Source organism: Fukomys damarensis, unplaced genomic scaffold (assembly GCF_012274545.1).
Source record: "Fukomys damarensis isolate Sample0158 unplaced genomic scaffold, DMR_v1.0_HiC HiC_scaffold_24, whole genome shotgun sequence".
Lineage (NCBI taxonomy): Eukaryota > Metazoa > Chordata > Mammalia > Rodentia > Bathyergidae > Fukomys > Fukomys damarensis.
This window is the reverse complement of record NW_022900936.1, coordinates 2130787-2145343: the sequence shown is the minus strand read 5'-3', so window position 1 is coordinate 2145343 and position 14557 is coordinate 2130787. Positions and strand designations below refer to the sequence as shown.

At 65.2% G+C, this 14557-nt stretch overlaps 1 protein-coding gene across 1 annotated transcript in view; it reads right to left on the bottom strand.

The window, feature by feature from the left end:
• The window catches only part of Pfkl (phosphofructokinase, liver type), a 14123-nt gene extending 1730 nt beyond the window's left edge, over positions 1–12393 (bottom strand). The window contains exons 1-17 of the mRNA XM_033768135.1: positions 12333–12393; positions 11060–11133; positions 9058–9135; positions 8205–8394; positions 7665–7830; positions 7433–7477; positions 7135–7243; positions 5910–6005; positions 5420–5512; positions 4067–4192; positions 3422–3486; positions 2792–2855; positions 1462–1608; positions 1185–1255; positions 689–776; positions 316–468; positions 17–226 (exon numbers count right to left, since the gene is read on the bottom strand). Coding sequence (XP_033624026.1) covers positions 17–226; positions 316–468; positions 689–776; positions 1185–1255; positions 1462–1608; positions 2792–2855; positions 3422–3486; positions 4067–4192; positions 5420–5512; positions 5910–6005; positions 7135–7243; positions 7433–7477; positions 7665–7830; positions 8205–8394; positions 9058–9135; positions 11060–11133; positions 12333–12378 — 1821 coding nt within the window. The 5' untranslated portion in view covers positions 12379–12393. The remainder of the gene's footprint in view (positions 1–16; positions 227–315; positions 469–688; positions 777–1184; positions 1256–1461; positions 1609–2791; positions 2856–3421; positions 3487–4066; positions 4193–5419; positions 5513–5909; positions 6006–7134; positions 7244–7432; positions 7478–7664; positions 7831–8204; positions 8395–9057; positions 9136–11059; positions 11134–12332) is intronic.
• Between the last annotated feature and the right edge of the window lie 2164 nt (positions 12394–14557).

Sequence of the window (14557 nt, the reverse complement as noted above, 5' to 3'; positions counted from 1 at the left end):
CGAGGGCAGGGCAGCCCTGCCGCCGCCCCGTGTGTCTGAGGCCCAGCCCGCGGGGCTGCACCTCCAGGTCGTGGATGTTGAAAGGGTCCTCGAAGACATAGGCGGCGTCGGCGCCCACAGCGATGCCGGCCACGGTGGCCAGGTAGCCGCAGTAGCCGCCCATGGTCTCCACAATGAACACACGGCGCTTGGTGCCCGAGGCTGACTGCTTGATGCGGTCGCAGCTCTGGGGACCACAGCAGGGTCAGCGCCTCAGCCAGGCACAGGCTCTGCCCCAGCCCCATCCCCAGTCAGAGGAGCCCGCGCCCGCCGTGCCTCCATGGCAGCGTTGACGGCCGTGTCTGAGCCCAGGCTGAAGTCCGTGCCTGGCACGTTGTTGCTGATGGTGGCAGGGATGACGCACATGACAATGCACAGCTCCTCGTAGCGCGCGCGTGCCTCCACCAGCTGCAGCACCCCCTCGTAGGCCTGCGCAGCGGGCTATGTCTGTCCCGCGCCACAGCCAGATGTGCGCCCTCCTCCCTCCTCCGGCACCCAGTCCCCCAGACCTGGGAAGCCTCCAGGTCAAACCCCAGCTGCAACCCACACGAAACGCCAGCTCCTCGGCGCCCGGCCCACACAGGGCCAGGGACAGGACCCCTGGTGGCCGGAGGAGGGGCCTCTCCGCACCCAGACCCACGGCCCTCACCTCGAACCCGCCAATGACCAGCAGGGCGTGGATGCTGTACGCGCGCAGATTCTCCACGATGGCCTCCACGTGGGCCTTGGGCAGGGTCCTGCAGCGAAGAGACGTCAGTGTGGGTGTGCGGACTCCAGGACACACGCATGTGTGCCCAGGGCTCACAACCAGTCCTCTGCTGTGCGCTGAGGCAGACAGACCGGGCTGCGTGGCCCGGGTGCCACCCCAGCACCCACTAGGCACAGTAACCAGCAGGACTCACCTGCTCCTCAGGACATGTGGCCTTGGGACAGGCAGCATCCAGCAGTCACAGCAGGTGACCGCACCACACACCCACTGTGTACACGACCTCAGGCCCACCCTGATGGCCCAGACCCCATGACACAGGCACGCCAGGCACACAGTGACAATGCCCACAGCTGCCGGGGGCACAGGCCCCGATTCTGCAGGGCTGGTGCCCCTTTGCCCTCCCTTGCTCCCTGCTGCCCAGCAGCCAGCAGCTCACCTCTTGGTGCCCAGCATGGAGCCACCACGCCCTAGCCAGCCAGCCACATCATGCCAACCTACTTCCTGCACCTGATGAGAAAAAGCGTCAGAGGACAGGCCAGAGGACGTGCCCCCTCAGCCAGGACAGACCAGGTGGACTGACACATCATGACCAGGGCTGCGCCCCCGGGCCTGTGGGGCAGGGCCTCCCCTTCCCTGCGGCTACCCACCACCCGGGGCTGCGCCCAGGCCACACTGAAGGCCGTGTCCGCCCACCTCCCTCACACTGCACCCACCTGGCCCTTGGCCAGGCCCTCGAAGCCATCGTGCACGACATACACCACGTGGCCCTGGGAGATGCCAGTCCGCACCGCCGAGCGCACAGCCGCATTCATGCCAGCCGCTGGGGCACCCACGTTGAGGATGGCCAGGGAGAAGTTGGTCTTTGGATGTGAAAGGAGAGGCAGGAGAGTCAGCCACGGGCTGGGCAGGGAGTGGGGCGTTTGCCAGCCTGGGCACTGTTGCACGATGGGAACAACACACACACAAGGGTCCTGACTCCAGAGGCCCTGGCGAAGGCCACCGCAACATAGTGCCTGTCTGCACCCGCCACAGGGCTTCGAGCAGCACTGAGGGGCCCACAGGGGAGCAGCCAATGTGAAGCCCTCAGAGCCACCTGTCCCAGGGCAGGCAGCACGGGAGGGATGCCCTGTCCTACGGAAGCCACACAAAGAACTGGCCTGTCAGGGCTGTGCTTCAGTCCCTTCAACTCAGGTGTTCAGCAAACGGGAAGGGGTCCAGGAGATGGAGGAAGGGGAGAGGGAAAGAGCGAGATGCAAAAGGAACGCATCCCGTCCATGCATAACGCCCCAAGAGGCAGGTGACCATTAGGCTGCAAACATGTACTAAAATAAGAATCAATAATAAACAAAGGAGAACTTCACAAGAATAAAAAAACTAAACCAAATAAGTAAATAAACTAAAACATCCGAAATACTGCTGTGTGGTATGGAACCAGAATGAAGCCACTGAGGACACTTCCCACCCGTGTCCCCACGTGCAGGGAGCTGCTGCACCCACACAACTCGCCCAGGTGCAGCTGCTCTCCGGGGCTCCTGGTGGCTGTGCCAGGCAGGTCGGGGGCGGGCACAGGGCCCACCGCTGCCTGAGCAGGAGCGGCAGGGGCTCTGGAGGTGGCTGGGGGGATGCTGAGCACCAAGCTGGCACGTGCAGCCGTCACACCACCCTGTGGCAGGCACCAGGCCGGGACCCCCAGCTGGGAGCCTGTGCACGGAGCCTCTGCTTGACCCCAGGATGTCGGGGACCGGCCCTAAAAACCCCAGGTTTTAGAGGGGCCCCTTTGCCAAGGTCCTCAGCTATGAGGGAGCAGCTTGTAAACCCGGGTGACATCGCGGCCACCTCGCCTGCACAGGCAGGGACAGCTAGCCGTTAGCCCTGCACCTCTCACCCAGACCCAGGCACGGATACTTAGGACCAGCTAGTTCCACCTTGGAGCCAAATCAAACCTGGGCTCAGGGCTCGGAGCCTGGGCAGGAGGGCGGCGCACTATGCACAGCAGGGGGGCTGCAGAACCAGCACAGCCAGAGCTCAGCCACCCAAGCTCACCTTCTCCTTGGACACCTTCTGGTGGGCGAGGAGCTTGTAAATGTTCCAGTTGTTCTCGAAGCTCCTGCAAAGGAAGCGGCTCATACAGCTCATGCCCTACAGCCCACAGCATGCATCCATGCACTTGGCACGGCATGGGGCGCAGCCCAGAACCAGAAGCTCAGCCGGGAAGGAGCCAGACACTGCAGCTTCAGGTCCCCACGGCCTGGCTGGGCACCTCTGACAGCACAGGGCAAGGGGGGCACACAGCCCATTGCAAATCGGCAGCTTTGGCAGCAGGCAGGGAGCTCAGCCATGAGAAAGCAACTCTCAGGTCTGTGGTGGCCAGGACACCCCAGAGCCCCAATGCCTGCAGGCTTCCCTGATCCTGACAGAACCACACCCTAGGCTGGCCTGGACCTCTGTACACTGACCAAGCTCGCCCTGTAGGTCCCACCCTGGCAACCCACTGCCCGTGTCCACCCACCCCACTCCTGCCAGCTGCCTCACCACAGGGCCACCTCCACCTCAGCTGCTCCTGACGGCCCCACGGCACACGGGGGACCGCAGCCGAGCGCTGCAGAGCCACCTGCACCACACACACCGGCTGTAAGGCACTGCCCACCGGGATGAGGGGAGACGCAGCCTCACCTGCCGCGCAGCTGGATGGCCTCGTCAAACCTCTTGTTGTCCATGGCCTTCTGCACATCCTTGGTCTTCGAGAAGAGGAGCGAAAAACACAGGCTTTCAGGAGATCTGGGGGAGGGGGTCCTGTGTCCAAAGAGTGCAGCCCCGTCCTCCCCCAGCAGGAACAAGCCCGGGCTCAGAGCGCAGACCCCTGGCGACCCGACCAGACCCAGGGCACCTGCACATCCTGGGAAGCCAAACGGGTCTTCAGAGAAGAACCTCAGCTTCCCACCTGCCCTAGCCCCTGCCCCACACCCAGCTGCAGAGCCCCCAGACTGCTGAGCAAGACCAGCAGCTCCCCACACAGCCCTTCAGCCCTCACTGCCTGACTCCCTTCTGGGGCCCCTGCCCAGGCCTTAGAACCGCTCCACTGTCCCTCCCTGTCCTGTAGCCTCCAAGGTCAGTCCAAGCCACTGCCTCCAGGAAGCCCAGTGACCTGACTCCCCTCACTCTGACCCCCCCAGGTCCCCCAGGTGCCCGTCTCCCCAGCACTCATCAGGGTCCGCTCACCTGGGGGTGCCCCTACACTGCCTCAGCCCCTGGACCAAACACACAGGCTGGGGGACCCCCAGACCCTGTCCCGGAAGGGCAGGGCAGCTCAGTACTCACCACCTGCACGCACTCCATGAGGGGCAGCCGAACGGACTGGTTCCCCGAGAGGCTGACCACGCAGGCTGCCGTGTCAGGCGTGGCCTCCAGGAGCGCCATCACTGCCTCCATACCCATCTTGCTGCTCTGCGACACAGGACGAGGCTGTCAGACCGGGGACACTCATGCCGGCCCCCCGGGCCCCTCAGTAACCCTATCCTGGGCGCCTCCCACCCTGCGAAGGCCCAGAGCCCACACCACTGGAGGGGTGGCCACAGCCAGGCCTCGGTCCCTTCCACAGAACTGCCCACCTGGAGCCTGGCACTCACTCCCCCAGTGTGTGTGAAAAATGAACACGGCTTCTGGGGCCGGGCCAGCTGAACAGGACAGCAACCCACTGGGGATGGTCACCCCCAGGCAAGCAGGCAGGGCCTGTGCTGGCTATGATTGGTTCTGTGGCCACAGTGTGGCAGGGCTTCCTGCTTCTGGGCACCCAGCATGACCGCAGGACACTAGGGCACCATGCCAGCAGTTTCCAGTCTCTGTTCAGGAAACAGCCCCTGGGGTGGCTCAGAACTCGCTTCCTGCTGGGCACCAGTGAACCAGCTGAACTTGGTGGCACCCGGGGATGGCCACCTCAGGCCAGGCGTCCTGCGTCTCCACCCACGTCCAACACTGGCGGCCAGCCCATCACCGCAAGACAGAGACCTTGGCCGTCCACCTCTTGGCCGTGGCTTCTCTGCCCCGGGCTGGGTGGTGCCGGCTTGGCCTCAAGTCCAGGGCCTCTGGGACACCCAGTCACCCCAGCCCTGTGGAGGGTGCAGAGGAGGTCTGAGCGGGTGGGCAAGGCTCTGCTCCTCAAGTCGGGATCCCCTGAGGTAGACCAGCTCTGCAGTGAACCTGGGGCACCCCTGTGAGGGCTCAGTGTGGCACCATGCACCAGACACACGGCCTCGAGCTGGGCAGGCCCATCCCCCGAGGAGCCCTCCCAGCCGGACCTCGGCCCCAGCTTCCCTGCCCCAGACCCCTCCCTCCGGTGCCAGTGGCCTCTCCCTGTCACAGCTCGAGGTAAGGCTCGGCAGCCCTCAGGACAGTAACGAAGGCTCGGGTGGGATGTCCCGCAATGGCCGGCGAGCTCTGAGGACCAAGCCCTGTCCCAACACACAGCCCCTCCTGGGCACAGGAGCCTGCCCAGTGCGGCCCTGACCACCAGTGTGTGCACCAGAGAGGGCTGGCAAAGGAGGCAGAGGCAGGGTGGCCCCGTAGTCCAGGGCCAAGTCTCTTTCGGCATGGGTGGGACCGAGGACACAGCTGCGGGCTGCTCACCGCAGGCACAGGCACCTGCCACCCCCACACCTGGGGAAGCCCCCCTACCAGGACGCGGTCAAAGGCCGAGGGCGTCCCTCCACGCTGCACATGGCCCAGCACCGTCACACGGGTGTCGAAGCCCAGCCTCCGGACCACCAGCTGCTCATGGGAGAGTCAGGCATGGGCTCCTGGGCCCCTACCACCCTACCACCCAGCCCAGCCCTGCCAGCCTGGGGCTCCCGGGTTGGTGGGTGTCCATGTCCGAGCCAGGGGTCGGGGCGAGAGTCCGTGTGAGTGTCTGTGTGTGTGTGTCTGTGTGTGCACACGCACACATGGGCCCATTTCCACATGGCAGCCAGGCTGGGCGCAACACAGTCTGGGCCTCCTCGAAGCTTCCATGCACCCCGAGTTCTGGGCCCCAGGGGCAGAACATCGGGCAGATGGGTGGCCCTGTGGGGAGTGGGAACCCAGGGCTGGGGCTGGGAGGAAGCCACAGGGCCCCTCAGGCCAGCAGTGCCGGCTGCCCTGTGCTGTCCCCAGCCGGCTGTACACTCACGTCCTTCACATAGCTGGACGAGATGGGCTTGCCGTTGCGGTCGATGGCGCCCTCTGCCAGGATGATGATGTTCAGGCGGGACCCCCGGCTGCGAGTCTGCATCAGACACTGGGGCTCAGTGAGGCCACCAGAAGCCAGGAGTCTCAGCCCCACAGGCATGAGGAACAGACCCCCACTCTGCAGGGCCTGGACGGGGACCTAGGGGGAGCAGCAGCCAGGCCCACCAGGACCCTGCCTTCCAGACAGGGATCAGCAGCTGTGCCCAGCCAGAGAGGTCCTCTGGGTGGGGGAGGAGGACTGGGGTCAGACCCAGGGCTGGGACCCAATCCTACAGAGCAACAGGCACGCACCAGAGGGCCCAGTTGCTCCCACAGGCAGGAAAGAACCAGGACATGACCACACCCAGGTCACTTCCAGGAAGGCCCAGCCCTGGGCTCAGCAAGGACAGAGCTGTCCCTACCAAAGCCACCTGGCTGGAAGGGCTGGGCAGCTGCCCCCGGTAGTGCAGGCCCTCACCCTGGGCTCCACCCTTGCCCCGTCCCAACTTTCTGGGGAAAGTTCCAGAAGCCAGGTCATGACCCTTGCTGACCCTTGACCCCCAGCATCTCCGCCCAGCCACAGGAAGGAGGAGGGAGAGTGAAACCACTACCTTCGTGTTCAGACAGGGACTCTGCCAGCCCCAGGCCTGCCCTCTGCCCCAGGGGGGGTCAAGAGGGCCCCGTCCCTCAGACACCAAAGACCAGCGCCAGAGTGGTGGGGCAGCTGGGTAACCCTGCGCCATGAGCCCAGAGCAGGATGGCCAGAGTGGAGCCCCAACCCAGCCTCACAGATGGGAGCCCTTGCCACGCAGAGCCCCGCCCCACCCCAGGTGCCATCTCCCCAGCTCCCAGGAGGCCTTGCTTGCAACCATCCCACCCCTGCTGCCTCAGGACCCCATCTCAGCTGGCCACACATCCTGGCTCAGACCCAGCCCGAGCCCTGGCTGTCCTCAGGGTGCACAGACCTGGGGACAGAACCACACACCATCTGTCCCCCGGGGTCCACGCCAAGTCCCTCACCCTCACAAGGCCACAGTTCCCTGACACCCGCAGGAGAGGGTCGCCCGGCCACTTCTCAGCGCAGGGCAGGACAAGTGAGTCCAGCAGGGGGGAACTGCACCCTCCCAAGGGGCCATGGGACAGAGCCGGGGACACACCCAGGTGCCCAGGGACCCTGCTAGACACACCTCACCCAGCCTCTCGCACATGAAGTTCTCCCAGCCATCCTCAGGGGGTGCCTCGGGGATGAAAAGCCAGTCGGCACCAGAAGCCAGGGCAGACACCAGCGCCAGGTACCTGCGGGCCAGACCACAAGGCTGCTCAGGACCCTGGAGTCCCACGGGCTACACCTCCTCACCCTCCAGCAGCCCCAGGCCCAGGTTCACAGCATTAGCTGAGCACCTACTGTGCGTGCCAGAGCCCTGGGAGCACTGTGCTCTCCCTGCCGCACCCACCTCACGCACAGACCCAGGCCCCCCTGCTTACCCACAGTGCCGCCCCATCACCTCCAGCACGAACGTCCTCTGGTGGCTGCAGAACAGGATAGGTGGAGGCGTCAGAGGCAAGGGCCGAGTCCTCCTCAGGCCAGGGCTGCCCGGCTCCCAGAGACCCCAGCGGGGGAGACCCAACAGCACTGGGCCAGCCCACATCTGACCCTGTGCGTCCCCCACTGAAGGGTGAGCTGCACTGACTGCGCCCCAGCAGCCTCCCCACCCACCTCTGGGCCGTGGTGGTGATGGCGTCGATGACCTCCATGATACGGTGCAGGGCCGAGTCCGTGCCGATGGTCATGTCGGTGCCACAGAAGTCATTGTCGATGGAGCCCACCAGCCCCGCGATGCTCAGGTGTGAGTAGGTTTGGGCTATGGTCTCTGAGATCTTGCCTGCGGGGTCACGGGCATCCAGCTGAGGCCACATGGCCGGGCCACTGCCACCTGTGCAATAGCTGGGTCCCTGTCCCACCGCAGCCCAAGGCCCAGCCTCAACCTCCCCAGCCCACAGAAACCCTTGGCCTGGCATCCCCAGCAGTAGCGAGGCCCAGGGGTCACTTTCTGGACAGAGGCTTGGGGTTCTGTGTCTAATGCACCAGAACAGGAACTGCGCCTCTGCAGTGTGACCCGGTCCAACCCAGGGAACAGACTGCGGTCACAGCCGAGCTGGGTCAGGCGAGCTCTGCCCTCAGCAGCTGGCATCGGGAGCCTCCGGGGGCAGCCTGGCCTCGCGGACCAGGCCAGAGCACACTCGGCCGCAGACCCACCTTCCCTCACCAGCTCCTCCAGCAGGCTGCCCCATTCGCTGCGGAAGACGTTGGCGCCCGTGAGGCTGCCGTCCCCGCCAATGACACACAGGTTGGTGATGCCGCGCTGTACCAGGTTGTAGGCGGCCGCCCGGCGCCCCTCCCGAGTGGTGAAGGCCTTGCAGCGGGCGCTGCCAATGACAGTGCCACCCTGCCCAGGAGAGACCAGGCCTGATGGGAGGGAAACCGGGCACGGACCCCAGGGCACCAGAGGGGCCCAGGGCCAGTGGACACCCAGGGAAGCCCTAGACACCAGGCTCCTCTCGCTGATCAGCTTTGGCCCTAGGCTCACAGGGAGCAACTGTACCTACTCTGCAGCTGGGGCACCCAGTCTGGAGGGGCTGCAAGGATGAGGCCTCCGATGCCGTCCTGAGACCCGGGGGAGGTGTGGGGAAGCCGCCTGGCAGCCCAGGCCAAACCCTCTCTGCCTGACCATAGCCCCTGGCCCAGGCCTGGCCCCAGCCAGATCCCAGCGGCCCTCCTGACACCTGGCAACCCCGGGACCCCCAAAAACCCAGGCAGCCAGATGTCCCGGCCATCGGGGCCAGGCCAGGGCAGGTGCGCATGTGTCTGTCTGCCCGCATCTTGGCGTCTGTGCGTCTCTGCCACGTGTTGGCCTCTGCGCCTGTCTCTGTATCTGCATCATCACCATCTGTGCGTGCACGAGTCTGGGTCTGCCAGGGCACATGTGTGTCTCTGTGCGCCCTCCCTGTGTGTGTGTGTGTGTGTGTGTGTGTGTGTGTGTGTGTGTGCGCGCGCGCCTGCACACACCAGTGCCCATGTGCCCAGGGCACGGTGGGGGCACGAGCCTCACCAGCTGGATGATGTTGGAGACGCTGAGCCAGGTGGCCGGCTTGATGTTCTCGCCTCCCTCCACGAGGCCCTCATAGCCCTGCAACAGAGGCAGGCGTGAGACAGCAGCCACGGTGCCCGGAAGGCCAGGAGCCGGGGAGCGGGGCCCACCGGGCTCCAGCAGTCACTCCCACAGCGAGCGGTGAGTGCCGTGACCCCGGCTCAGGTCTTTGCTCCCAGACGGAGCCAGACAGGACCAGTGCCCAGGGGCCTAGGCAGCCCCCTGCCAACCTGCTGACAGGAACTCAGCGGCAGGGACAGTCAGGTCCCTGTGTCATGCGGCCGCCCACACCGCCCACGCCCCTGCAGCACACACAACCCCGACACCCCCAGGCGCTGGGAGGCAGCAGAAAGGCCAAGAGAACACACATCCCACAGAGATGCCACCTGTCCGGGCGGGAGGGTCCACACGCAAAGGGACACGGGAGTCCTGGGGTACCTGGGCAACCCCACAGTGCCCCTGAGTGCGTGCGGCCGGCTCCTCCCCACCAGCTTCTGGGCGTGGGCAGCACCAGCCCTTCTATCCTGGCAGCTGCGGCTCAGCCCCCCGGAGGATGACAGCTACCACCAGCCACCTGGCCAGCAGCACCTGTCCAGAGAGGATGGTCACCCACCAGGCTGGACGAGGACACGGGGCTCAAGGTGGCCAGATGGAAGGTGGCATCAACCTACACCCCTAGCCCCTCCGGGACCCCGCCACCTGTCCTGGGATGCAGACTGGCCCTCCAACCTGCCCTGGGGCGGCCCCCGCTGGCCTCCTGCCCAGCTGGAGATAGGGGCACAGGCGCCACCCAAGGACCACAGTGCACCTGCCCTGACCCTGTCAAGCCAGGCCCCCACCATGCACAGATGGCTGTGGTGACTCTGACACCAGGGCTCTGCCACAAGGGGACGGAAACACACAGGTGGCCTGCAGAGCCCAGGGACCTGGGAGGCGGTCGGCCAGCGCTCTGTCCTGCCATCTCTGTCCTCTCCCTGCCCTCCTCTCCCCAGTTCCTCCTGGTGGGGAACCCAGCCCTGGGAAGCACGAGCAGCCACGCCTCCCTCACCACAAGGCTGCACAGCTTTCTGGCCCTCACGTCCCCACCACAGAGGAATCAGCAGCCCACTTTGTTTCGTTTTGTTTTTGAGACAGGGTTTCAGCATACATCCCAAGCTGGTCTCAAACGCACAGCAGTCTGTCTGCCTCAGCCTCCTGAGTGGCAGGATTACATGTCGGTGCCATGCCTGGTAGGTCAGATACACCAGACAGAAGTAGCTGAGGCTCCAGGAGGAACTGCCCAAGGCTTGGCCCAGCACCCCGCCCGGCTCTGGCCCTGGGCTGCACCCGCTGTGGGACCTGCAGGAACGTGGGCCTCGCCCAGGGCTCACCCACCACTCCTTCAGGGCCTCCCTAGAGAGCAGAGGGCTGGATGCAGGCAGGACAGAAACACAGGGCCACACCGCAGGGAGGGGCCAACAGAGCTGGGGCGGCTGCGCTGTGCAGAAAGCACAAGAACAGAACAGCCAGAGGCTGCCAGAACCCACAGAGGCCACAGGGTCCTGGGACTTCGAGAGCGTGTGCAGGCCCACAGGATGCGGGGAGCCGCAACTCCAAAAGGGGTCACCCACCGCCACTGCCAGGGATTAGGATAGTGCAGCTGGACCCCACAGTGACCCCAGGCTTCTGCTCAAGAGGCCCCTGGGGTGACACAGGACAGGCATAGGGGCCTGTCACCTGCACCCCCACCCAGACAATGCCCGTCAAAGCCAGCTCTCCCGCCCCTGCTGTCCGTCCCCAAAGACCCCAACCTCACGCGCTTCCTGCAGCACCTGTCTAGGCCCCCTTCCTGCCACCCCCAAGACCAGGTCCACCCTGCTGCCCCAGGCCGGGCCACCAGAAAACTTCCAGTGACCATGGCCCACATCCCAGTGTGCCAGTCCTCACAAGGACACGTGGGCCACATACACACACAAAGCCTTACCTCATAGATGAGAAACACCTTGGCACCCACATATATGCCCATGCGGGTCACTGCCCGGACGGCGGCGTTCATACCTGCCGGGGAGATGCCTGACCATCAGGCCAGCCTCAGGACACTGCAGACCCCCCCCACCCGCTGCCCACAGCCCACGGGGCTCTGGGCCCAGGAATTCTGACACAGGGTGGCCTTGTCCTCTGCAGAATTCCCAGACCAGGCCGTGGGGACAGGAGGCACTGACAGGCATGAAGGACCCGAGGCTAGATCTCTGCCTGAGCTAAGATGAAGATGCAGGAGGGGCCTGGGCCCCAGCCACTGGGGGATGGTGCCACCCTGATCTCAGCAGCAAACAGAGCAGCTGGCAGTCACCTCATCCATCAGTGTCCCCTGGCCCAGGGTCCCCAGGGCCACTACTCTGCAGAGGAGGCAGCTGACAGGAAACTCACACTGACCTGCCCCGCACCTCCTTCCCCGGAGCCTGGGGTCAAGGGCCAGGCGGCACCACCCATCCTCAGAGGCCCGGGCTTCTGTCCTTAGCCCATCATGGTCAGATGCCAGCACCCAGGCCAAGGGTCTTGCACCCTCCTGCCTTCCAGGGGGCACTGTGCACCCCCACTTCCCCACCAGACAGAGCCCTGAGCTCTCCTGCTGGGACACCCTGCAAGAGCTCCGGGGCCCACGGGACCCTCGCTGCTCCCCTCCACTTGGTTGGAGTCCACGGGTCTCAGCGTGGCCAGGGTGATGGGCAGTGGGCAGTTCTGGGATGGAGCCCCTGAGCCTGAGGGGTGCCCCAGTGAGCAAAGCCACCCCAATCCCACACCTGGGTGGGGATTTGCCACTATACCTGCAGCACAAAGGGGAACCAGGTCCCTGCCAGAGCCCAGCAGGTAGGCAGAGCTGGGTCTCAGCCCGACATAGAGCACAGCCCACACTGGGCACCAGGCAGGCAGCGGGCAAGCAAAGCATGCTGCTGCGGAACTACAAACCTCTCGCACCCCTAGGCAGATGGAGGTCAGGCTGCTGAGGCTGAAGCCAGGCTGTGGGTACCCACTGGGCATCCAGACAGCTCAGCACCCCAAGGCCTGGGCGTGGGCTTCAAGATGGCACAGCCGGAGCCTCCACAGACCCAAGGGCCAGAGGCAGGCTGGGCCGTGGCAGGAAGCACAAGACACACACAGGGCTGCGGGGCCCGGCCAGTACCACTGCCCAGCCCGGGGTCGCTCTGGCATCCCCAGGCTCCAGAGGGAGCACACGTGCTGGACCACAGCCACCTCACCGTCAGCCAGGGACAGCAAAGTGCCTGGGGCAGGCAACACGTGCATCACACACCCGCACACAAGGGACTTCGGGACTCTGAAAAACCAGCCCTCCTGTGACACCGGAGACGGCACCGCAGCCCAAAGCCAGCTGTGCATCCAGCGCTCCAGAGAGCAAAGGAACCACGTGCTGTCAGCCGCACACCTCAAGGGAGCTGGCTCTTCAGGGGCCTTTTCAATTGCCCTTTTGCCTACTTTTCTCTCTTAAACCCTGGGCGGCAGCCCAAGCCAGTCAGGGACCAGCTGGCAAGAGAGGGACTGCACTGCCCATCAGCTGACAGGCAGCCACCCTCCCAGGGCAAAGGGACAGAGGTCTGAGGTCTTCACTAGCATCACCCTGGGGAAGCGGACAGTGTCACAACAGCCACCAGCACAAGACACCCCTGGGCTTGTCGGTGCCAGCGCCCAGTCATCGGGGAACAGGCAGGGAATAGGCAAACTCAAGGAACCCTGACACAGAGGCGTGGGCCGGGGACTGGAGGGTCCCGGCACCCAGGCCTCACGGCACAGCAGGAAACAAGCGGCCACATGAGCACCGGGGAAGGCAGTGCCCACCAGCTAGGGACAGGGAGGAGGCTGGAAGAAATGGCCAAGGGAAGTAGCAGGGCCCCTGCCAGGGACAGGGGCAAGAGAGACCAGGGATGGAGCCAAGCTGCTTTTAAGTGTTCCAGCAACGCCGGCACAAATCACTGTGATTACAGACGTCCACAAACAGCAAGCACCTCCAGCCAGCAAACACCCACGGGGACACGACAGGAAGTGAGGCTCAGATGCTGGGACAGGACTTCCGGCCACCTGCCAGGGCCCTGCAAGGAGGCCTGCCACCCATCCCTCATTCTTCCTACAGAAAGGGACATGAGGCCAGAGGCGGGCTTGCATCACAGAGCCGGTCAAGGCTGGCTGGCCTGAGTCCAGATGTGGTGGCCAGGCAGTGAGGCTGAGGGACTCTACATGGACGTGGCTCTGAGGGAAAGGGCTCCCCCGGGTCACACTGTCACTCAAAACAGACACGAGAGCACAGGGAGGCTGCATGCAGCTTGGGCCGCCCTCCAGAACCCCACCATGGGGAGCACATCCAGGAGGCTGTGCACGCTTACACAGTGGAAGGCCCTGCTCTGGCCAACTCCAGCCGCCAGCCGCAACCCTGACCCAGTGATCAGGACTGCACCTGCACCCCGCATCAGCCCATGTGCTGGGCCGGGCCAGTCTGTCTCCAGCCCAGTGTACCCCCAGCACCGAACCAGGTCCACGGCAGGCGCAGGTGGCGCACACAGGCCCTGGGGAAGGGGACACTGCAGGAGACGGGCAGGCAGCCCTCAGGTGCCGTGATGGGCACACGCCCAGCGGTCCACAGGGAGCCAGCCAGGCTGCCAGGGGCTGGGGAGCCTGACTCGCAGCACCCTAGCCTGCGCCAAGAGGGGCCTCCCGACTCTGCCCTCCTCCAGCCTCCAACACCCCTTATCTGTAGCCCTGTGTGGCCCCGCCCGTGAGGGCCCCTTGGTAGGAGGGAGCAGGGACACGTCCTGCACGCACCCCAAAGCGTGCCCTCTCTGCTTCCCCACGCCCGCAGCCCCTCACCCAGCCTTGGCCCCTGCTTGCCCAGATGGCCAACTCTCCAGTGCGGCCACTGTCCAGCAGCGAGCTCTCTGTGCCATGGATGTGCAGACGGCAGACAGACCACAGCCGGGGTCAGCCGGGCCAGAGACCCAGAATGCAGTCTGCTGTCCTCCCCGGCTCAGCGGCTCCCAGGAAGGGACTGACTGCATTTGCTTAACTGCTACTTGGCTCTGCAAGGAGACAGACCCGGCCCAGCGGCAGAGCCCGAGGATGTGCCCGGCACCGACCACCACCTGACCTCTCCCACCCGGGGTGGCTGGCTGCACAGGTGGCACCCAGCCCTCTCGGCCCTGAGGCCAGAAGCAGTCGGGTGGAACCTGGAGCCTGAGAGGGGCTGAGGGGGAGAGGAGACCTCCAGGCCAGGCACCTACCCAACCCGCCGGGCTGGTGGAGGCTGCAGATGAGCCCAGGTTCCCCCACCCGGCCCCCGAACAGGACTTGGCTAAGGAAACCCCGGCCCCAGACAGCTGGCTCCCCGCGCCCCCTTCCACATCCAGGCTCCAATTAAAGTGCGCAGGGAGGAGCCCGGAGGAGGAGGAGTCGTCCAGAGCGTCTGTCCGTACCCCAG